Source organism: Castanea sativa, chromosome 1 (genome assembly GCF_040712315.1).
Source record: "Castanea sativa cultivar Marrone di Chiusa Pesio chromosome 1, ASM4071231v1".
NCBI lineage: Eukaryota > Viridiplantae > Streptophyta > Magnoliopsida > Fagales > Fagaceae > Castanea > Castanea sativa.
In genome coordinates, this window is record NC_134013.1 from 63,406,373 (window position 1) to 63,430,837 (window position 24,465).

At 32.9% G+C, this 24,465-nt stretch overlaps 2 protein-coding genes across 7 annotated transcripts; one reads left to right on the forward strand and one right to left on the reverse strand.

Moving 5' to 3' along the window:
- Nucleotides 1-923: 923 nt before the first annotated feature.
- LOC142624449 (uncharacterized) lies at nt 924-7,161 on the reverse strand. Of its 5 annotated transcripts, none has more exons than XM_075798886.1 (8): nt 7,028-7,161; nt 6,249-6,348; nt 4,349-5,013; nt 4,057-4,260; nt 2,747-2,839; nt 2,493-2,594; nt 2,015-2,399; nt 924-1,387 (listed from the first exon to the last, which is right to left on the reverse strand). In XM_075798886.1, exons 3-8 carry the CDS (start codon nt 4,979-4,981, stop codon nt 1,344-1,346), a joined length of 1,461 nt encoding a protein of 486 aa, XP_075655001.1. In that variant the 5' UTR covers nt 4,982-5,013; nt 6,249-6,348; nt 7,028-7,161; the 3' UTR covers nt 924-1,343. The 5 variants fall into 5 exon arrangements, with proteins under 5 accessions (XP_075655001.1, XP_075654523.1, XP_075655489.1 ...); XM_075798408.1 differs by having other exon boundaries at nt 6,205-6,348; XM_075799374.1 differs by lacking the exon at nt 6,249-6,348.
- A 4,568-nt stretch (nt 7,162-11,729) lies between these two features.
- On the forward strand, nt 11,730-19,858 carry LOC142619416 (sulfite oxidase). 2 transcript variants are annotated; one of them, XM_075792513.1, is made up of 12 exons: nt 11,730-11,994; nt 14,023-14,138; nt 14,241-14,303; nt 14,522-14,558; nt 14,696-14,777; nt 15,552-15,670; nt 15,816-15,911; nt 16,513-16,623; nt 16,709-16,810; nt 17,985-18,032; nt 18,811-19,026; nt 19,603-19,858. In XM_075792513.1, exons 1-12 carry the CDS (start codon nt 11,920-11,922, stop codon nt 19,717-19,719), a joined length of 1,182 nt encoding a protein of 393 aa, XP_075648628.1. In that variant the 5' UTR covers nt 11,730-11,919; the 3' UTR covers nt 19,720-19,858. The 2 variants fall into 2 exon arrangements, with proteins under 2 accessions (XP_075648628.1, XP_075648632.1); XM_075792517.1 differs by lacking the exon at nt 14,241-14,303 and having other exon boundaries at nt 11,832-11,994.
- Nucleotides 19,859-24,465: the final 4,607 nt, after the last annotated feature.

Sequence of the window (24,465 nt, forward strand, 5' to 3'; positions counted from 1 at the left end):
AATCCTAACACTATACTCATTTATTCCTTTTACACAATCTAAACTATGTTAAAAACTGTTAGGCTCTCCAAATTGGTAGATAATATGCCATTCATTTACTTTTGTAAGGATTCTCCTCCCAAAAAAAAAATTTGGTCATGGCATAATTTATAGACAAATTTCTCTTACATTCGTTTGTTGAAAATGTGAAAATCAAACATATAAATCATTTGACTTGATAGAAGTCAAAAGTAGAAAATCTTGGCATGTTGCTTATTATATGGAAAATGATACTATTTGGAAATATTTGGAATTAGTTAAATTGAATTGAGTGTGTTTAATGGACTTTACTTGTAATTTGAGAACTTAAGAGAGTGGAAAAGTGGCTATTGCAAATATTTTATTGGTCTAGGTTTGCCGTTTAACACATGAGCTCAACCTCTATTTTAACCATGAGGTATTCTATTTTATAAATGCATTATCTTTCATTGCTTTGATTTATATAATTTGTTACTATTTATCAATCTCTAATTTTCGATTGCACATGTTTCCATAATGATGGTTGGTAATAATCTTTAGATAGAATAGGAGTTTTACTATTTTATTTTTCACGTGGGGAATTTTAAAATGGAGGAATTGTTGCCCACTACAACCAGGAAAAAAGTTGATTTTCTTCGAGTGTGAAAACCCTTGAAAAAGGTTATTTCAAGGGTCAGGAGCGAAACCCTAAGAAATTCATCTTTATCAAGGGTCACCAACCGTTGAAATATATATAAAAAATAATCCTATTAAAATAGTGAAATTCCCAATTGCATATCCCTCCATAATAGTGACCTTTTTTAAAGGTCTCCAAACCCTCGAAATAAGTTTTGTTTTTCGCTTGTCTCTTTTTTTTCTTTTCTTTTTTCGCTTCTTCTAGCCATATCATGTGAATAAAAATATTCCAAAACACAATATTATATTATATAACCTGCTCCAGACCATTTCAATACATACCACAACCATGCATATATACTCTAAAGAACCACATTACAAGTTCTAAACTATCTCAAAACACAATATTATATAACATGCTCGAAATCTCTTTCAATGTGTTCCAAAGTCCTTACATGATAAACTAAAACATCAAAACAAAATAACCAAATACCACATTTCACCAAGTCCACAATAGTTCCTAAATCCTAACATGAGAAACTAAAAGATCAACAAAAGAAAAAAGAAAAAAAGAAAAGAAAAAAAGAACACATTTCACCATATGCATCTTTGTAAAATTTACAATCAGATTTTTTATTTTTTTGTGCTTACTCGTAACTTCTCTTCCACAATTTGCTGGTCCCTTTCTTTGGCGATCATATCAATCAGAATTATTTTCTCTTTTTCCTTCTATTTTGCGTTGTTTCTCTTGAAGCTGATGGAAAAGAAGGAAACCAAAAAGACTTCAGTTTAATCATCCACTATGAGAGATGACAGGTAAAACCAAACTCAGATACCTTTAATCATATAACTAGACCCCCAGACCAGAATATTAATAAGGCCATCGTGAACTTTCATATTCAATCTTAACTAGTTATGGACTTCCAATGTTTTTCCCAAAAACGAAGTTATGGACTTTCAAAAAGAATTCATCTATGTAATTGGTAATAGGCTTCAATATAATTGATATTTTTACTAACACCATGCCACTCTGACCAACTTGCAAAAGCGAGCAGAATTGTGTAATTAAATCATTTCGAGAATCTACTTGCTAATATAATAATTATGCAAGTCTGGCTATCATACCAAAATTATTTTCATTTCATTAAGCTAGAGAGAGAGAGAGAGTCTGGGTTAAACTAGGAAATATTAGCATTCAGCAGATTTCCAATTCCTTGTTATCTGTTTTAACCTCTCTTTAATGCTGTATGTCCTAGTCATAAGACCACATTTCTAAAAGATGCATAGCTATCTTAGTTATAATGATGACTGTACCACAAAATTTTCCAGAGAATAGTAAGAAAATTTTAGAGCTATAAATTGAAGTAAATGATCTTTAAACCTCTATTTGATTGAGCTGATCGTGAGGTCATACAACTCATCACTTGTGCCATCATATCTTCAAAACGTCTACTTTGTTCTGCCATTTGACTGGCTTGTTGTTCCAACATGCTCTTAAGTTGATCTACCTCTCCTTTCAACGACTCAACTTTAGCATTAGCCTCTGCATCTGCCTCCACACGTTTTTGCTCAGATTCCTGGAGTTGTTTCTCAAGGTCATGCATTATGGATGAGGAGGAGCCCCTTAACTTTGTAGGAGTGATACCAGCCCCATAGCCACGAACTCGTCCATGACGCTCAGGTCCAAACACCTCTGTAAACATTTGGTCTTGAGACATTTGCAATACTCCCTCATTCACTTGATCAGTAAGATCCCTCAATGCCATCTAAAGAGAAAAGTAATTGTATAACATGCAACAAAACCAAATAAAAAATTACAATATACAACTAGTTATTAATATGATTAGAAGGTTTCATACCAGTGCATCTTGTGTTGGTTCATTTACTGCTTGCCCATTAGATTGCACATGGGTGATGTCAAATAATTGGACTCTGGTAGGGTCATGACCCATCTTCTCTTTCTACCATTTGACAAAACAAATGAATAAGGTAGCAAGGAGGAAATAAATTTGGTTTTTGACTAGATTATAATTATAAGAATAAGCAACCAAGGTATTTTCGACAAAAACACCATGTGTAACCATATGAACTCTGATAATTTATCAAATTATACCTCTTCTGCACTACGTTGTTGAAAACTTTTTGATCCAGAAGTGTGGACAATATCATTTTTGCTACGATTGTTCTTGTTTATCAAACACATGTCCTACATTTAAGAATGATGAGTACTCATTAACTACATTTCTGATAACACAATAATTAATCTTTGCCTACATCATATTAGCATGCCCGGCCTTGATTAAGCACTAATAAACATTATAATAGAATCAAAGCATAGAATATTATACTAAATCAACTATTCATCAATACATAACCACCATGGTTTTATGTTTACACTTTATTGCATACAAACCAGCCAACTCCAAAACATTCAAGCAATTTTGTAGTATTTTAAATGTTTAAATTTTTTCTTATTTTTTGACAAGTGAGATAAAAAATCATTCTGAGAAGCCATAATATGTTTACTCCCCCTTTAATAATCTACTGCATTAACCATACACTTATTCTAAGTTTCTGACAGAAGAATACCTATCAACAGCTACATCAAGAAAAGCACTGAATGAGATTAAAAATCATTCTTTAAAGATGAAATTTAAAAACCCAATACACCAATTTATAAATTAAATCTCTATATACAAATAAATGATATATTACTAATGATAAGTCTTTATTTGCAGCATAATCTAATTAATCCTATGCCCCCCATTGTCTGATACTTATAAATTGTTAAGGTCCTACTGATCTTAATTGTTAGAAAGATTTAGCTCAAAAAATTGTTAGAAAGATGGAATGAGATGGGATGTGGTTAATGCAGTAGAATGGGTTAACTGATCTTAACTGTTACAATCACTAACTACAACAATTTCATTTACCACTACAATCAGTTGAGTACATACTAGACTAAGTACATAAACTGTTCGTCACAATAGCTAGATTACATCACTTCAGTTCAGTAGCTCAACACTTCATCAATTCAGCAGCAGACTAATGCAGCAGAGGTTAATGCAGTAGAAGGGGTCCATTGCAAATGTAGCAGCAGTGGAGGGCCTTAACATAAAGTAATAATGCAGTGTTCAAAGCTCATTCTTATCAGTTTTGATTCAAGAAAATGAGTGCAAAATTTCCTGATGTTATAACATTGTATGATGTAGAATCATTATTTGAGATAATAACAACGTAATCACATGAATAAGGTATCAAGGATGACATAAATTCAATGATTCACAGGTAACAAAGTAACCACAAATGCAAAAAGTAAATTGGGTTGTTGAGAATTTTTTTTTTTTTTAATAAAAGCATATTTTGTATTGCTAAGCAAGTCAACATAGGTCATAATTAAGTATAAATTTTATGTAATGGTACCATATAATCTTTATTGGTCCACAAATCCACAAGACAGTTCCAATCATCCCTCTCTACTCCAGGTGGCACATTAGCTCGTGCCTCTTCTGTTGCTTCACCATATGGCTTAAAAAATTTTGTTTTTAGGAAGTCACGATAATTTGAGTAAGAATTACCCATTTGTCGCCAAACCTCTTTCTCTCGGCCCTCAACTTTGAAATACTCCTAAAATAGAATGAAAAAAAAATGACACAAATGAGAATATCACAAAAGAGACATAGAAGCTGCTACTAGATTTTTTTATGCTACATACCAATACTTTATCAAAAAGCTTCCTTTTTTTGATATCTGGTACTTTTTTCCAATCTGTGAACTTTAGAGGTACATTTTGTTGTTCCCTAACAAGCTTTGTACATTCATTTATTAAAGCACGAGCATGAGGCCCTACAGGTCTTCCATTCAACCAACCGATTTCATATTTTTCTCCCCCCTTGAGCTCTTGGGACAATTTAAGATTTCGAGTAGGCCCTCGCCCTCTCTTCTTCCTTTTCTTCTTCTCTTTAGGAGTACCATTGCCACTTGAATCTCCAGCTACACAACTTGTCTCTTTGAAAGCTACACAATAATCCTCATCTGACTCGCCATCCTCATCTGACTCGTCATCCTCATCTGACTCATCATCACTATCCAAAGTATCACATGTCTCAAAACGTCTCTCCTCACCATGTCTAAACCATCGAGTATAGCTTGGGAGAATACCAATAGTAAGCAAATCACCCTCAACATCATCTCGAGTCTTTGCAAAGTAATTGTTGCATCGCTTACATGGACAAAAAATTTTATTCCCCATTGTTGTATGCTCAAATGCAAAATCTATGAAGTCTTTAACTCCTTGTCTATACTCAGGAAGGGCTCTATTCCTGAGTTTTACCCAATTGTGTTCCATCTTATATGTAGAACTGATGTCTTAATATATTGCTGCAATATGAATAAAAGAACAACTTATTGAATTATTATCATCCAAGTGTTATCAATAGAAAAATTATTCTAAAATATTTTTGCCTATAGGGCACTATCGTTGTTCTTGTCATTTTAAAACCAATGCATGAAGAACATTATATTAAATTAGGAGCATAATATCCAACTCTTCACTTACTCAAGCTAAAAAATAAAGGAAAAAAATTACTTGATAACTAAATCTACAAAATCAGTGATAAAGTCAGTCAAAACCAGTGATAAATCCAAAGATAAAAAATAACTGGATAACTAAGGGCCCGTTTGGATGGAGGGGGGAAGGAGGGGCAGTAGAGTAGAGTTAGCTGAAAATAGACTAATTTTGGACCAAATCCACTCTCCTTTACTCTACCCCCCTCCCTCCCCTTCAATCCAAACGGACCATAAATATACAAATCCAGCAATAGAATTTGTAAGAAATTTTAAATGAGAGACACACCTTAAGTTGTCCTCCTCCTATAAGAGTACTAAAACAAGTGATAAAGCCAGTGGAAAAGACTAACAAAAAGGAATATTCCATGTTAGAGTTTGAGATATGAAATAAATGGGGAATAAAGTCACAATTTAAAAAGACATAAAACTTTGTCCTTGGCACCAATATGATAGATGATAGATCACTAGTGCAATATGATAGGGTGAAAAACCCGACTTGCAAATTATATAATATGAGTAATAGATGATAGATCTTGTATTTTTTAAATTCCCGGTGAAATTTGAAGCCCTACTGCTATAACACATTAACAACAAAGCACTCTATAGTTCCTCTCCCAATGCCCTTTTCTCCAAGTCTCTTATGACTTATTTGGCTTCTGTGTCAAGTAAGAACCCATGTTAGATTTAGAATTGAGAGAAATTAAAATGTACAACACATGTAACAAAACAAAATTGCCCAAGCCTACTATTTTCCATTGACCATACAAATAAAGTCTCATAATCAACATGATTATAACATATGTCCCTCTCTAGTTTTTTCTTGGAGTTACAAGTTACGCAATTTACACAGACAAGATTACAACTATAAGAATTGAGAAAACAAGACCAATTTAAAAATTAATGAGAAATAACTAAATTACTTGTACCAAAAAAAAAATCTATAGCTTAAAGGTCAAACGAAATCCTAAACACCAAATCAAAAGAAATGGACAATAATTATACGCATAGATTTTTCAAAACCAGCATCAAACCCTCAGATCAAATACTTTCACAGAAGCTCAAAACTTCATCATCCAATCCTTGTGCTCCACACAAAACAAAAAACAAAACCAGTGCTCATTTCCAAAGTGCGGGCGCAAGCAGTGTCTACACAGGGAAACAAAAATTAACAAAACAGCATCACAAAAACAAAAACTAAAACTAAAACAAAAAACCCTCATAAATCCAACCCATACTTAAATTGATACTATTGAAATACTACACCATCAACACTTATCAACTCTATAATGTACCCATAATCATCCTCAACATTCAAACACTGTAATGCACCCCCAATCAAACAAAAAAAAAACGCTAGAATCCTTAGGATAATGAAGAACAACATCAAAATGCTTCACGTTATCCCAAATCTCACCAAACCCATCGTTCCCTCTCGTCGTCAAGACCCCATCAAATGAAATAGATGCATATCCTATATTATGATTGGAATAAAAATAACAGATATAAAGAAAGAACTAAAGAAAACACAAAGCCAGTGCTTCAGATTCCATAGGAGAGTTACGCAATTCCAATTCCAAAGAATCCAAACCCTAGACCCCAAATTATACTACTGCTTTCTCTCTGAACCCCCAAAACACTAGGACTAACCCGAAATTGAACTAACACTTCGTAGTCTCTTTCTACCAATGAAGAGAACGGGAGTGAGAAAATGAGAGAGAACACCCAAAAATAAAAAAAATGTTTGGCAAGGTCTGCAATGCAATTTACGTGACAGACTTCAAATTTCTTTTTCTCGGGAAACAAACAGAGAGTTAAATAGAGAGACCTGTCATCGGAAGAAGAAGCGGCGGAGATAATAATGCCGACCACCAGGCCTCTGATCGTCGTCGGAGAGCTTAAAATCAACGAAAATGGGACTGACTGAACGAGATGAGTTTTCTATTTTTATTTTTATTTTTTAAAATTCTAAATATAATACATGCAGCCACTCTCCCGCTTTTTTTCTTTTTTCTTTTTTTTTCCTTAACGGTTCTGTTGTTTTATTTCGAGGGTTAAACTCAAAACTTAAATCTTAAAACCCTCTAAATATAGCGGTTTTTTGAACCATTTAGTTGAAATTGAAATTTTTTTTTTTATTAAAAGTATTGTAAATAAAATTAAAAACTAACTAAAATAGTGTAATAAAATCTATAAATAGTGTAATGAAAATATGAAACTCATAAATAGTAGCAAGAATAAACTTTTTTTGCTAAAAATAAGTTAAATAGTAATAAAAGTTACATTTTTCAATCAATGTCAGATGCAACCTTAGTATGGGCACGCCCATGTTTAGTGTTTATTTCGACCCTTTTTAGTGAAACCCTTAAAAAAATTGGATCAAAATAAGTGAAGTATTTTTTTTTTTTTTTTGTAGTGAGTATACTTATATTATACGGAAAAATTGGGCTTTTGCCCTTATTTTTTAAAATAACTAGCAATATGTTCCTGTTTTGAAACTATTTAAACCCATATCCCTGTTTCGAAACTCGATTTTCTACAAATCGAGTTTTACATTCGAGTTTTATGGGCAATCAAACTTTAAAAATATATATATATATATTATAGAACTCGAGTTTCATTCAAGGAACTCGAGTTACATGAACTCGAATTCCACAATTTCTTTTTTTTTTTAAGTTTGATTTGGCATAACTTGATTTTCTAAAAATCGAGTTTTACATTGAAACTCGATTTTGATAAAATTGAGTTTCAAAACAGAGACACAGACTTAAATAGTTTCTTTGCAAAATAAAGGCAAAAGCCCAATTTCGCTTATGTTACACATTCATTTGATAAATATATAGTCATTCATTTAGACATAATACCACCTGATTTTTTTTTTTATGTAAGAAAAACTTAGAAAACTCACCAAAAGATAGAATATTTATCATATATTGTGTTTGTTTATTAAGTGTTTTTTTCGCATTAATAATCCTTTTATTTTATTTTTATAAGTCGAAATTTTACTTGCTGATGGTTAGTTTTTAGTAGCTAGACAAATACCACATGTAACTTGCATAATTTTCTATAACTTCTGAAATGTAAAATAATGTTTAATTTCCCTTCAATTAAAACTCTCTTTTTTCCCTTTTTTTTTATGGCCTCTGAGACATAATAGACATAAATAAAGTGTTTATTTCTGTCTTTTAAAGTGAAATTCAAGATATAATAGAAACAATAGTTTTTTAATTATATCAACAAAAAATTTTCATCTACGGAAAATATAACAAGATTAAACAAGTTCATATGAAAATTTCATTCCTCGACTTTACCCTGCCCCATTGCTATCCATCTCTGTTTTTTTTATATCAATTGATACCCAAAGATTATCTAAGGAAAAAAAAAAAAAAAGAAGGCAAAGCTATAAGAGAAATGCAACAGTTATATTTTTCTCAACTTTTTTTTTTTTTTTGCCAACCCCTCCTTTGTTTTTTACTTTTCTTTTGACTAAATAATGTTTTATATTCTTGTTTTTTTTATACAAGATAGAAATTCTATTCTAACCTAATCTAAGTGTATATATGTGTGAAACATTTCTCCTAAAAACTTGAATCCCGACCCTTGCCTCCTATACCCCACAAATGCTTTAATCTGTGAAGTGACCATTGCACTATAAATGTGAAGTGACCATTGCATTGGTATGTTTTATATTCTTTAATGCTAGTACAGAGGAGCACATTTCATGTGCATGTAATTATTCAGTATTTAAATATACAATTCCCTTTTCATATGAATAGTGTATCCTATGATAAACTTAAGCAGTTGGTCACAAAGCACTAAATAATTACTCTTCATTTGATATATAGAACCTACATAAAAAATAAAAATTGCCCATCTTAGTAATGCAAGCTGGTCATACTTAAGTGAGGTATTAAAGTGGTTGAATGATGAATGTATGTCACTAACACACTACATTGAAAGTGTTAGTATAGAATGTGGTCACCTCATGTACGTTTGCAAATGAATCAAGTTGTTCATAGACAGTTCAAACTTGACTCGATAAAAAAAATTTATTCATGTTTGGTTGTTTATGAACGAGACAATCTTGAGCCTTAATTTTAGACTTGTTTAATAAATGAGCCAAGGCCAAACCCTTTATATATATATATATATTAACAAGTTCATGAACAATAAAAGCTCAATGAAAAACAAGTTAAGCTTGGACTAGTTTATGGATACAGTAATAAGCTTGATTTGAGTTTGAAGAATAAACTTTATCCCTCCAAGGCTTAATTAATTTGGAGTCGGGATTACACGTCTAAACTAAATGGACTTGATAATGTCTTTGTATTGGATCTTGAGCTTAAGCTCAATTTGACTAATGAATCAAACAATGTCAAACCAAGCTTAAACTTTTGGACCATATAACAAGCTCAAGTTCAAACTAATTTATATAAGCTTAGTTCGAGCTCAAACCAAAGCACACTTTTCATTAGGGGTGTCAATGTTTGACCCAACTTGCAAACACGACAAGAACCCGACACGGGTTTTTGCAGGTTAGGGTTGGATCTTAATGGGGTTGAGTTATAAACTGGTCGACCCGAAAGCGACACGATAAGAAACGTGTTATAAACGGGTCAACCTGCGTAACCTACGATAGAAATGTTTGACACGCCAATTTATTTGTGTCAACCCGAAATGACCCACTTAACACAACCCATTTAACTCATATAACAAATAAATATTCATTTTATTTTAGATTTGTCAAATATCTTTTACATTCAACATATATTTTAAATTTAAAATAAAAGTGAGTAATTACAAAAACTTACAATGATATAATTGGAGATTGAAACTTTACAAACCTTAGATCTCTAAACCCTACAAACCGTAAATCTCTAAACCTTCTTATAAATAACTTTTTTTATTTTTTTATTTCAGACGTACTACTCACTCCATGATCTTAGAGTCCCACGCCCAATTCTCAAACTCAAAGTCGCAAACCGGTTATTGCTCTCTCTCTCTCTCTCTCTCTCTCTCTCTCTCTCTCTCTCTCTCTCTCTCTCTCTCTCTCTCTCTCTCTCTCTCTCTCTCTCTCATGTGTTTAGTGAGTTTTAGAATTAAAGAAAACCGTTTTCTTGGTGTTTCAAAATTCTGCAATAATTTTTTCTACATAATTTTTTGTTCTATAAACTTTCATCTACTGTTTGCTCCAATTCTTTCAATATTGATACTTAGCATTTTGCAAGTTCCAAGGATATTATATTTTTGTTGAACTATGTTATTTTATTTTTGTTAAATTATGTTATTTTGAATTTAGGTTGAAGTGTATGCACTTCTTTTAGAGTGTAAATAACTTATTTCTAAATGAATGTTATATTTTTGTTGAATTATATCATTTTGAATGTGGGTTGAAGACTTCAAGTGTATGCACTGTTTTTGAGATGCAAAAAAAAAAATTATTTCTAAATGGATGTTATATTTAATATTATGTATGTTGAAATAGGTTGTGTTACATTCGTATCAACCTAACACGACTCGTCTATTAAGCGTGTCAAATAGGTTAGGTAAGGTCAATCTACCTTATTAACAGATCGGGTTAGGGCTGAGGGATCATGACACAATTATTAAATGGGTCGGGTTAGAGTTGAGCCATTTAGTCGAATACCTCTTCTTTTGGAGCGTAAAGAATTAATTTCTAGATGAATGTTATATTTTTGTTGAACTATATTATTTTTGTTGAACACTTGAAGTGTATGCATTGTTTTTAGGATGTAAAAAAAATTTATTTCTAGATGGATGTTATATTTAATATTATGTAGGTTGAAATGAGTTGTGTTACATTCGTGTCAACCCAACACGACTCGTTTATTAAGCATGTCAAATAGATTGGGTCAAGTCAACCCTCTTTATTAATAGGTTGGGTTAAGGTTGAAGGATTATGACACGATTATTAAATAGGTCGAATTAGGGTTGAGACATTTAGTTAAATACATTTACCTCAACACAACACGAACCGACACACTAACCTAAATTGACACCCTACTTTTCATATGTCGTCAAGATGAACTTAAATATTTGACGAAATTTGGGTCTTACTAGTTACCTCGATTCATTTGTTCAACGTTGATTGTGGAGTCAAATCTTTAGCCACTGGGGTATCCACCATAGCCATGCGTGGACAGCGATTAATTAAAAGAAAACAATTACGAAGGAATATAAAATTTTGGGTTGTATAAAAAAAAAAAGGAACGGCGCTGATGGTTTTTTAGTGTGTACACGTCACCCCACAATCTCACCATTAGTACACTCAGCTATGAGATTTTTTTAGTAAAAGGCGAAAGAATAGTTCGCTCTGTGCTCACCACCGCGTGGCTGCGTACACTCAGCTATGAGATGAGGCCAAACACTCTCCTCTAAAATCCAAAAACTTCCAAAATTATGTACACGTCAGCCCACAATCTCACCAATTGCAACCTGTCGCTCCATCTTTACCGAGGTTTTAAAAAAAAAAAAACACACACACACACCACACCAACAGCCTAACTTTAAATGCTAGAGTGACAACCAAATACCTCACAGACCACTTTGTTTCACAGCAAAAAAGCCACCCATTGGACTGTGACCGCGTAATATCACAGTCGTGATTGATTTCGCCTTGTATTTCACTCTCTCCCATTCTCTAGCGCTGTACAGAGAACCCATTTTTGAGGCTTCGAGGTAAGGAAGAGCAAAGAAAAAATGCCGGGACTGGAAGGACCCTCGGATTACTCGAAGGAACCACCTCGACACCCATGTCTTCAAATCAACGCCAAGGTAATCTTTTTAGTATCATTGTAATCATAGTTGTAATTGGTTCATCATGTTTTTTTTTCCTATAAAGTTTGGCTCTTTTTATTGGGAATTGTATAAATCTTCAAAACTTACCTACATGGTCACAATTTTATGTATGTATACGTGAAAAATTTATGGTCTGTGATTGAAAATGGGTATAAACGCTTTTGCCACATCTGGGTTCTTCTTGTGATTGAATGTAACTTAATATGGATATCTAAGTCTCATGTTGTTTTTTATTGTTGTATCTGGGAAATTTTTGCTTGGTCCTATTGGGATGGTAAATTGTAGTTTTGGGAATTGGTGGAACTGGGTTATCAATTTTCATGTTGTGCTCTAGCTTTCAAAAGTGGTCATTTTGCTGCAAAAGGTCTCATTTGGGCTTGAGTTGTGTTGTGTATGCCAAAATCTCTAATGAGATATCTTGTTTTATTGCATATTTGCATTTGGGATTACATTTTGAGATTGCAGTCATCTTTAATTAGAAGGGATTCTTTTTATCATGTAACTTGGGTTGGTGCAGGAGGGAATTAGGATTTCATTTTTGGGGGAGACAAAGTATGAAGGAAAAAAAAAATCACCAATTAAGAATGATAACTAATAAAAAAGATTCAAGAATAACTTATATATGAAAAATGAAACTAGGGTATATTCAATGTCAACAACAAAATTTGAATAATAGAAACTACACTTTGTCTTTTAACACATTTCAACTTGATCATCTATAAAAACATAACTCAAATTTCTTTTAAAAAATCCTATAAGTCATCTATGATTGATTCTATAATCTATACTAAATTTCACAACAATTTCTCTGGATTTTAAAGCCTGAGACTACCCTTAATTCTCTTATATAAACAAATTTATGATTTTGTATCTTTCCTGGAACCTAAGTCCAAACCCAAAGAATTTTTTTTAGAAAAAAAAAAAAAAAACCATCTTTGAGAACAAAAAAATAATAATAATAATGAATTGATAACCATGACAATGAAGAAAAATATAATTTTGAAAAAAATGACAATCCCAAACAATTCGAACGAAAGTAACGCTTTCAGTTTGACTCTATCAAAACTACTTAATAATATGTTTTATTCACCAAAACTACCAAAAAAAATAAAAAAGGGGGGGATGATGCATGCATAGTTAGCCTCCACTTTCTTTTTTTATTTTTTATTTTATTTTTTATAATTCGATATTATATTTTTATAATTGAAATTAGTAAAATAACTAAGAAAAAATAAAGACAAGGAAATGAAAAGTTATATTTTTCAACCCCAAAGTTTAAGCATTTTGCAGTAAAGAAAACAGAATCATTAATAAAATCGTTCCGTTTTTTTTTCCTGGAATCAATTCCAAAGACAAAGCATGGAGGGATGGGAACACCTCAAGGTACTGGTGGTCCATGGATGAGTTTACAACACTTCTTGAGCTTGACATCTTCAATATAGTAGCACCACTTGAGTTTAAGGAATTCATTAACTAAATTGAAAAAAAAAAAAAAAAATTAACTCTTTGGACTACCTTATTAATTTTGGAAGTCTAAACTTTTAATTTTAAATATGTACTATAATTTTTTTTTTTAGTTCCTATACAAAAATTTTAACTATACACAGGGTAAAGAAATTTCAAGGGCCCAGGGGGGCCACGGCCCCCCTTGGTCTAAATGTGGTTCTGTAGTTAGGTACAAGCTGATTTATATATGCATAATGCAACTGCTACAGATGCTTACTCTCATAAGAAGAGTAAGGGGAAAAACAAAATGAATGAAAAATATATGGTATGTTATTCAACTGAAGATATGGCTGATAGAGTGAATCAAGGCAAGTTATTCTTTTGGAAAATTGTTCATTGAACCAAAAGCAATTTCTAAATTGAGTACCATTTGCAATACTGTACTGTATGTATATGCTAATGTTTCTTTCCCCAGCTTTCAAATCCAATAGAGTAAAAAAATTTATATTTATATGTAAAAAAAGAGTAAATATTATTTTCCTAATGTCTCTGATACAGGAACCTTTCAATGCGGAGCCTCCACGTTCACTCTTGGTTTCCTCTTATGTGACTCCCGTGGATTTGTTCTACAAGAGAAATCATGGTCCAATCCCAATAGTTGATGACTTGGAAAGGTTTCATTTGCTCTTTTAGTTCCTTCTCTCCAAACTATAAGATATTCAAAATGCTTGATATCAAGCAATTATAACTGATCGCAAACTTGTGTGGTAGAACAGATATTGTTTTTCTATATCTGGGTTGATAAAGAATCCCAAGAAGCTGTTTATGAAGGATATTTGGTGAGTGCTGGGATAGGGGATCACATTTTTCATGTTACTGCATTCTGTACTAGAATGCCTATTGTACTTTTGGAACATAAAGCTAGGTTAATCTCTATCGTTATGTTGGTACAATTTGTTTAATTTCTTCTACAGAAATTGGGAATACTGGTATATTTGTTCGCATGCAATACAACTGTACTTGACCAAGGAATTTACACTCTTGTTATCTGTTACAGGATGCTTCCAAAGTATAATGTTGCTGCCACTTTACAGGTATTTCTGTTGTACATATGTTGTTGCCTTTGTTTTGTTTGGAGCCAAATGGAGCCTCTTGCATCAAGTTGTAGCAAAGAGAAACTTGGCTATGTTCTTGGCTATGCTATGAACTAATTATTTGGCTTCTATCATAGTGTGCAGGTAATAGAAGGACTGCTATGAGCAAAACCAGAAAAGTGAAGGGAGTCGGCTGGGATGTTTCTGCTTTAGGAAATGGTTTGTTTTCTCCGTTGTGGATTTACCATTTGTTTTGATATAGGTGTTAATGTGAAAGATATTCAACCAGGACAATAATTTGGAGTTAAGAATCTTTGCAGTGATGTTTTGGCATACTAGAGGATATGTTGATGCTGATGATGGATTAAATTTGATCCCATAGTGTTTTTTTTTTTTTTTTGATACTTTACTGAATTTTTGAAAATGTAGTTTCTTGTAGGCTACGTTATACATGTATTACTTGAAAATTCACACAACTAAGTTTTCAATTTAGTTAATATTTATGATACAAATAACTGAAGAAACCCTACCCTTAAAATAAAAAAGATAAAAAATAAAAAACAACAACAACCCTGTAGAAACCCATTTGGAAATATACTTGATAGTCAATTGAAATTTAACATACATAGTAGAAGGGAATCACATTGTGATTCAAGATTTTCCTTTTGGCTTCAAAGAGAATAAATTGAAGTCATGTGTTTTTCCTTCAATTAATTTCTTCTTGTTTTCTGATATGTAAAATTTTAGTCTGGACAGAGGAAGACTTGAGTTGTATATAAGTTTCAGTCTAGCTAAAATCATATATTTTCTGAAGGATTTTAACTTTAAATTTTTGAAATCAATATATATTATGATAGATAAAAAAAGTATATTTTGTAGTTATCATTCATATCTCTGAAGTGTCTAAATCATATTGAGATATACAACAGCTACAGTCAAACATGTTTTACCTAATTAATTATAATTTCTTGTCATTCTTTGGGTTCTTTTCAGCTGTCTGGGGTGGAGCCAAGTTGGCTGATGTTCTTGAACTCGTCGGAATACCTAATTTGACAAGTACCACTCAATCAGGTGGAAAACATGTTGAATTCGTAAGCATTGATAAATGTAAGGTAACAAACTCGGCCTTTCAATATATTATTTTAAAACTTCTTCTGTTGTTTTCTGGCCCTTTCAGTTTGATGAAATTTTTTTGCATGTTCGGTTTTATGGAGGGACTTTACTGATCTAATGCTTTCTGAATAATTAAAACTTTAGGAAGAAAATGGTGGCCCCTACAAGGCATCTATTCCACTTAGTCAGGCTACAAATCCTGATGCAGATGTTTTACTTGCTTATGAGATGAATGGAGAGGTAAGTGAATTTTCCTTGAGGTCCTTAGAATGTAACTATTGTGCTTATCTATTCATAAACTATGCCATCTTTCTATACTTAACTTTGTATTAAACTAATTGTCTTCCTGGTTTCTTTTTACGCTTTCTTTATCTCTTATTTTTGGTTTTGATAGATTTCTACTTTATGCTCCTTATGCTTATCCCAGCCAAAAAAATCTGTTTTTGGAGCTCAATACTAATCGCCGAGTGTTTTTGTCGGTTACTCCTACAGTCAAGTACAACTATTATAATTCCCTATGATAATTGCGATTTAACTGACAGGATGTATTTCAAAAGATTTTCCTGTACATCTTGTAAAAGCATGTGTTGCATGTGGGTCTATCTCATCTTGCCAATGAGCTATAGCTCAATTGGCACCCTCTCCTCCCAAATAATGGGATGGAGGGTGAGGTCATGGGTTCAAGACTCATCGGGTGCATTTGTAACTAACCATTAAAAAAATGTGGGTCTATCTCTTGTTTTTGAGGTATTCTTCATAGGATTGTTTTTGTGTTACCTTCTTTTAAATATATTATCCTTTTGTTCTCTTGTTGATTTACTTTCTTGTTATCATTCCAAAGACTCTTAACAGGGATCACGGGTATCCATTGCGTGTGGTTGTCCCTGGTATTATTGGTGCCCGTTCTGTTAAGTGGATTGATTCTATTAATATAATTGCAGAAGAATGCCAGGTTGGACATGCACTATTAATTTTGAATTTTTTTTAATGGTTCGTTTTCTACATTGTTTATGTAGTCAAATTTACACATGTTGCAGGGTTTCTTTATGCAAAAAGACTATAAGATGTTTCCCCCTACAGTGGATTGGGATAACATTAATTGGGCAAGCAGGAGACCACAAATGGATTTCCCTGTTCAGGTAATTTCATTATGCTACTTATTTTTGTTGTAATACCTAATGCTTCTGATGTTAAATATTAGGTTTTTGTAATTAGAGAAGCATTACTTTTATTTCTTAAATGCAAGTAGGATCTCAGATAAGCTGTTTTAATTGAATATTGGTTCACTCATAGTCTCATACAGTTAATGTCAAGGTCGGTTAGATGTAATTTACATCTTATTAACTTTTGATATATCATATAGAAGAAGGTTTCTTCTATGGTACCTCTAGTTTTTTAGTAGTATTATACCCACCTTGGAGTTACTTCTCAATGTGAGGCGATTTACCAGCAAATGTGACGAAGTTAGTCATGTGGAACTTGTTACTTAGGGCTGTCAACAACCCAGCAGATCTGATCCGACCAGCTGACCTGGTCTGTACTGGAGTTGCAGTAGTTGAAGTTGAGATATGGCTGCAGAAGTTGGAAGTCCAGATCTGACTGTGGGGGTTGAGATCTGGGCACAGTAGTGCAACTATAGAGTCATCTCCTTCATCACCTTCAAACCATCATTTTTTAAATTGTGATCTCAAACTGAGGCCTGCCAAATCCAATGACCCACTTGCTCGACAACTCGTCACTGACCAGTTGGTATCGGTTGGTCTCCTGCCCCAACCTGCTGTTATCGGATTGAGTGGCAGGTTCTAGGCAAACCCAAACCCGCCTAGCCCATAGACAGCCCTGTTTACTGCCTGTCTAAAGTGACAACCACTGAAAAAAAGAAAAGAAAAAAGAATACCATTGGATTTGACATAAATCCTATGTTGTCTAACCTTATTACTATTTGTCCAAAGTGACTAAAAAAATGAAAATAAAAAAATCCTATGTCACCTAGTGATATGGTGAAGTACCATCAGATTTGACATAGACATTGTCTTACACTCTTATGTGAGTTTGTCACAGTTTGTCGTGGAAAAAAAAAAAAAAAAAAGAAGCTAGAATATCATAGAGTTACTATTCAATGTGACATGACTTAATGTCATGTGTTATTGAGAGTTAAGATCCTTAAAAAATCATATTGGGTTCCATAAAATTCCTCATAAAAAAAGCTTCTTTTTTGCTAAATTAAACTTTGGATATTATCTCTCTTTTTTCTCCTTCCCTCTTTTTGTGTTTGTGCAATAATATCTACTAACATGAATGTGCTGATGACAGAGTGTAATATGCTCTTTAGAGGATGTGAATACAATTAAACCCGGAAAGGTTGGTTCTTTTTGTAATTACATGTTTTACTTTACATGTGTATGAAGTTATTCTTTATCATCTATCATGACATGCAGAAACATCTGATGAGTAGCATTACTAAGCTCAACTAGTTCTCCTGGGGCATGAATATTAAGGGTTCTGCTCAACTTTGTCATTAAGCATAGGATATCTAGTTAATTGTGTGGTTCATTAGCTTTTGAAATATCTACAAAAATAGAATGATCCAAATATCTGTGAGATGTTATTATCAAGTGATGATAATGATGTATGACTTTTTTTCAACTGTGTATGGCAGTACAACCCATCTTTATCTATCCAAACTTTTCTAGCATCAAAATTTATATTTGAATTGGAACGTTTCTTGGTATATGGTATGTAGGTGTTGAGGAGTTCTTTTCTATAATATGCTGGTGTGCAATCATATTTATCTTTTATTTTTACTTACAAGTTACAACCGCAACCAAGTCTTGGTCCCAAAACTTTGAGGTCAACGATGATTCCTCAATGACTAATTAGGGTCAGCTACATGTATTCTTTTCCGCCTTTTTATTCAATCGGAAGTCATACTTTTGCAAATTAGATGACATGTCCTTTTTGAATTTTACTTAATCCACAACAAGTTCTGAATCTCTGTTGTAATTCCTGATTTTATGTCTAGCTGTTAAAGTTCTGATATTTTCTCTTTGTTCCCAAGCTGGATGGTGGAGCTAGACAACCTTACAAACAAGTCTATTAGTCAAATGACTTAGATCCTCCGGAAACATGTAATTTGCAGGTCAAAATTAGTGGATATGCAGTATCAGGAGGTGGCCGTGGCATTGAGAGAGTAGATGTGTCTATTGATGGTGGCAAAACCTGGATGGAAGCCTCCAGATACCAGAAAACTGGCATCCCATACATCGCGGATGGTATAAACAGTGACAAGTGGGCATGGGTGCTTTTTGAGGTCACCGTTGATGTCACGCAAAGCACTGAGATTGTTGCAAAAGCAGTATGTTTTTTCTTCTGATAATCATACTACTAATTGTGATTGTATCTTCGCATTCTAGGAAGCTTAGTCACCAATTAATATCTGATGGGGACAGTTGCATATAGAAATGGCATTAATATGTGTCAGCAAGTTCTTGACCCCATAAATATGATCTTATCACCAATGAACCAGTGTGACATACTTATTGCTGTCAATGTCTTTGCTGTCACTACTACCTGACTTGTGAAGTGCAAATTATTTCGTTGGGTGAAATCAACTAATAAATTATTATGGATAAAGAGATATGCACATGTAGTTTTGTAACATAAATAATTGCTTTTGTTCTAGATGTCTTGGATATGTAACCACTTAAACGTGACTATTAATATATAACTTTTGGCATTTTAGACCTGAGTCCAGCCCACTTGTTTGAACTTTTGAACTTTCCCTCATCTTGTTTACCTGCTGTGTTTCCACATGGTTTGACTCACCATAGTTCACAGAAAATTGCATTCCAAATTAGCTGCTGCAATTCTACGCTAGTATATTTCTTTTGGTTTGCACTTGACCATGTTTCTCCCTTTCATTGGTTGGCAGGTGGATATAGCATCAAATGTCCAGCCTGAAAAGGTTGAAGACATTTGGAACTTGAGAGGGATATTGAACACCTCATGGCATCGAGTTCAAGTTCGAGTTGGCCACTCAAATATGTAGACCAATGTCGAAACAATATCAAATAAGTAATTGAATGGCTCAACACCCTTTTTCTTGTTTAACTCCTGGTTAAATTGACCCCCTTTGTTTTCTTTAATCTCATTTACAAAAATAATAATTTCAGCATTGTTGGATACCATTTAGTGGGATTTTTTTTTTTTTGAATATTCTGTGGTGTGCAAGTGGCAGTTCAAAACTCTCATCAACCTTGCTTATTATTTGCCAGCAGTTATGACCTTTGCAGGCCCAAAGTTTTGGCTTATTCCATGACCCCAGACACACAGTACCAAGATATTTACTTGATGGGTGTTAAAAGCCGATCCTATCAGGGCTTATATGCATGGTCTCTAATTAGCCATGCTTTTATTAGGCAGCTATGATCTTTGCAGGCCCAAGGGTAGGCTTTATTGTATGACCCTGGTTGCACCAGCTGTTTACTTTTTCCTGTAAGGTTTTCCACATGCTATAATTCAATCCAATCAATGGTCAATTGAAGCCGTTTTGGTCTGGTCATATCCAACAGCCATTGTAGTACATCTCTCTCATTTCACATAAGGGTGGGCTCTATGTACAGGGATCCAGCTCATTCTTACGTGAGAGCCTGAGAGGAGGAGGATATACCGATATGATATATGTTTACTCATGGATTGTCTCACACCATCTCAACCATCTAATATTTGTCTTTAATGCTTAAGATTGGTTGAACTCCAAATAAGAAACTTCAAGAGGAAAGGAACAAACTATGGAGACACAAATATGTGGGATCTGCTAATAATGTGAGTCTTAAAGCTACAATCCAAATAGCTGCTTGGTTCAATACAAATTATAGCTAAATGACAAAAATAAAAAATTGAAGGGTATAAACTATAGTGTTTCTATTTCCTCTTTCCAATGGGATAGAGTATAATATTAATACGAAAACTTGACTTGAGTGTTAACCAATGGAGTCGTTTCTTAAAAGAAAAAAGGCATATCATTATCTCTAATCCTTTTAACTAATCAATAATTTTTAACCATTCTTTTCTCCACCAAGCACCAATCCTTTCATGAGTTTCCACGAGCATCTGTTAATGAATTATTCCGGGGTCACTTTCCTAGAGTACTTTCAAACACCAATGCTTGTCTGCATGTGCCATAACATGGCACATGCTAAAGACATGACCCACTTAATAAAACACCACCAAAAAATTTGCACTGTGGCTGAATATTAATATGGGTGACCTATTTTGGACCCTAGATTTGCACCCCTTTTCCACTAAACAAAAGGTTCAATATGAACCATATATATATATATATTGCTTTCTTCTGCTGCAGTGTATGAAAATGTTTTCCCAATTATAAAATAGCAACTACTTCGGAGAATTCTTAGTTGTGCAGCCCCTTTCATCAAATCAGTTGTTAATTCATATATTCCAATCATTCACACTTGATTTCAGACCTATATTTTGAAGAAAAAAAATGACATAATTAGAAGCCACAACTAGTGGTCCACACACCATACACATATTTTTTTGCTTTTCTTTAATATTTCGGTGAATTTGGTCACATTTTTTTTAGGGACTAGGGCTCAATATATATATACGGTTGGCTATAAGAAACTCAAGGAAATTGACACACCGGTGGAGATTATGATTGGGGGTTTGTCAATTTTAAGGGACTCCTGTCTTTCTAGAGGGGAGGTAGATCTGATTGAAAAGAGAGCATTTAATTTTAAGACCCTACTCGATTGGCTTTTATAGGCTCAGGATAATAGGGTAGCATTTCAAAACTTTGCCTATATAATCTATGAACCCCCGCCGTGGATTTGTTTTACTATTGCTGATGTTGTTCATATTAAGTTGTTATAATACATTTGTAGGGAAATTTGATTGGTTAAGGAAAAGAAATAGAGAGGTAGGGTCCCCTAGACTAAGGAGGCATTTCCATCACATGGCTTATTGGGTGCATTATATTAAAAGATAAAAGACATGATGGGCTGTTTTGGGGAGAAAGATTACTGATCCCCACTCAGATATTTTTCTATTTTCAAGTATTATTGAGTCAGATTGGATTGAAAGAAGAAGATAATGACATATTGTCAAGTTTATTGCTATCAGAAAAAGTTATATTCATCGTATCATTGATTATACATATGTGGATGGAGTGTATCAAATATTGTCCATCAATTTTTGAGTAAAATAGTTTTAAAAAGGAAATATCGGATGAAGATAAATGATGTTTTTAATAGCTTTTTATATCTCTCATGAAAGTAATATCAAAATTTTTCTAAAATAATATATTAACAAATGCCATAAAAGCTACTATTAAAGAATCTATTTAGTTTCTAAACTTTTTAAGTTTATCTCCAAATAATAATAAATAAATAAATAATCCTAAATTTATCTCCTAAGATTATATTTGATATGAAGGATGTTTATCTCCCAAGATTATATTTGATATAAAGGATGAAAAGGAAAGGAAATAAGGCGGATTAAAAGGATTTAACCTCATCATGTTATTTAGTAGGAGAGATGCTACGTTCACAATATTTTCACGACAAATCATAAATAGTTAGTTGTTATTAGTTCAAATTTGAACTTAACACTAAAATTATTTTTTTGCTCCAACAATAAAAACCAGTAACAACTTGCCACTTAAGATTTGTTGTAAAAATGTTGTGAAAATGTTGTGGACATATAATTTTTCTATTTAGTAGGAAGAAAGAAAAAGATGGGAAATTATTGTGTACTCCCGGAGTACCATAAATGCATACTCCCTCCTCTCACATGAATGGTGGGTCTCACTAATTAAATTCATGGTAGGACCCATCATTCATCTGAGAGGAAAGAGTACGTATTTATGGTATTTAAAGATGAGTCCAAATCTTCTGTCTCACTTTTCCTGCTCCACTCTATACTCCACCAATAAACACTTGCCACGTGTTCTCCTAATTAATTAAATACTATCATTATTGACTTATTAATGCTACATTTATTAATTAATAGTAGTATTTAATTAATTAGGAGAGCACGTGACAAGTTTTTATTGGTGGAGTATAGAGTAGAGCAGGAAAAGTGGGACAGAAGATTTGGACTCCTTAAAGATACCTAATAATTTTCCGAAAAAGAGAAAAAAATGGTTTGAGTTTAAAAATAAAAAACTTTATTCAACTTATCTAAACCTAAAGATTATTTTATTTTATTGCCTTAATGTGGCAAAACTTCGTTCCTTTCTCTCCTCAACTTTTTTTTTGGGGTAAGAGATACAATAAAAACAATAAATAGACCAATTATCATTCATGGCAATATATTGTATTAAAGTAGACATTGAGAGCTCTTGTAGGATTGATTTAGGCAGGCCAAAATGGTTTTTCCTCCCACCTCTCTCTTCTCACTTTTTTCTCTCTATATTATGTAATTGTTGAACCTCAAAAGTTTGTATCTATTAATATGTATTCAAAACTGTACATTGAATGCTTTATATAGACAATACAATATAAGACATACGCGTATTTATATCAAGGGAGTCAATCTCGTACCGGAGGCTGTACCGGTTTGACCAAGGGAACAATATATTTTGGTACCGGTTAATACCGATGTACCATTTCGAGTTTACCGTTATTTTTTATATTTATAAATATGTATATATATATATATATATGTATGTATGTATGTATGTGTGTGTGTATGTGTGTATTATAATAAATATAAAAGTTTACCATAAAACATGAACTCAATTCAGAATAAATTATTCATGGTTTTAGACTTTAGCATCAATTAAAAAAAAACACAATATAAAAAATAGAAAACTTACATGTTTATTGCATACTAAAAAAACAAATAATACAAATAAGTTACCATTCTGCCCATACAAAAATTCAAAAATTACAAAACTAAAAAAAAAAAAATTTATACCAGCTGGTATTGCCCAAAATTGACCGGTATTAAACCGGTACAAAACATTAACGTTTCGATACCAGTATACGTACTGGTACAGCACATACCGGCTGATACCGGTACCTGTACGGTATTGACTACCTTGATTTATATACTAAACCTGAATAATTTTTTTTTTTTGGCTGAATAGATAATTAGGTCTTGGGCCTTAGACTCTTGGACCTACCATATGTAATTATTCTTTGTTCATAAGTGTACATGGAGTGCCTTTATATGTGAATTATGAATTAAGTAAAAATACAAAAGTATTACTAATACAAGGTATTGATTTAGGCAAGCCAAAATGGTTTTGCCTCCCACCTCTCTCTTCTCACTTTTTCCCTCTTTATCATTGTTAAACACTAAAAGTTTGTACATATTAATTTGTATTCACAACTATACATTGGTTGCTTTATATAGACAATTCAATATAAGGCACATGTGTATTTATATACTAAACCTATATAATTAGGTCTTAGGCCTTAGACTCCTAGACCTACCATATGTAGTATTAGTCTTTGTTCATAAGTGTACATGGATTACCTATATATGGGCATTATGAATTAAGTAAAGATTCAAAAGTATTACTAATACAAGGTATTAATTAAGAGTTTTGTAACTCGATTAACAATTTCGGGTGTTTTTAACGAAAACGTAGTACAATGTACCGATATACTAGACATAGACAATTAAGTCTTGTGCTTTGAACTCCTTAGTCTACTTTTATTATATCATAATAACATATTAAAGACATGGATTATGCCTTTCCTTCCCTCCAAACAAACATAGTATTATCTTTGCTATACCTCCCAACGATGTGTCGTTGCCGAAA

Bases quoted from the DNA above. Each gene is read 5' to 3' on its own strand.
- LOC142624449 (XM_075799374.1), bottom strand. From the start codon at position 4,981: ATGGAACACAATTGGGTAAAACTCAGGAATAGAGCCCTTCCTGAGTAT. The intron at 4,261-4,348 runs GTATGTAGCATA...ATTCTATTTTAG, and splicing joins AGCTTTTTGATAAAGTATTG to GAGTATTTCAAAGTTGAGGG. The intron at 2,840-4,056 runs GTACCATTACAT...TCTTAAATGTAG, and splicing joins GGACCAATAAAGATTATATG to GACATGTGTTTGATAAACAA.
- LOC142619416 (XM_075792513.1), top strand. From the start codon at position 11,920: ATGCCGGGACTGGAAGGACCCTCGGATTACTCGAAGGAACCACCTCGA. The intron at 14,559-14,695 runs GTATTTCTGTTG...CTTCTATCATAG, and splicing joins ATGTTGCTGCCACTTTACAG to TGTGCAGGTAATAGAAGGAC. The intron at 16,624-16,708 runs GTTGGACATGCA...CACATGTTGCAG, and splicing joins TAATTGCAGAAGAATGCCAG to GGTTTCTTTATGCAAAAAGA.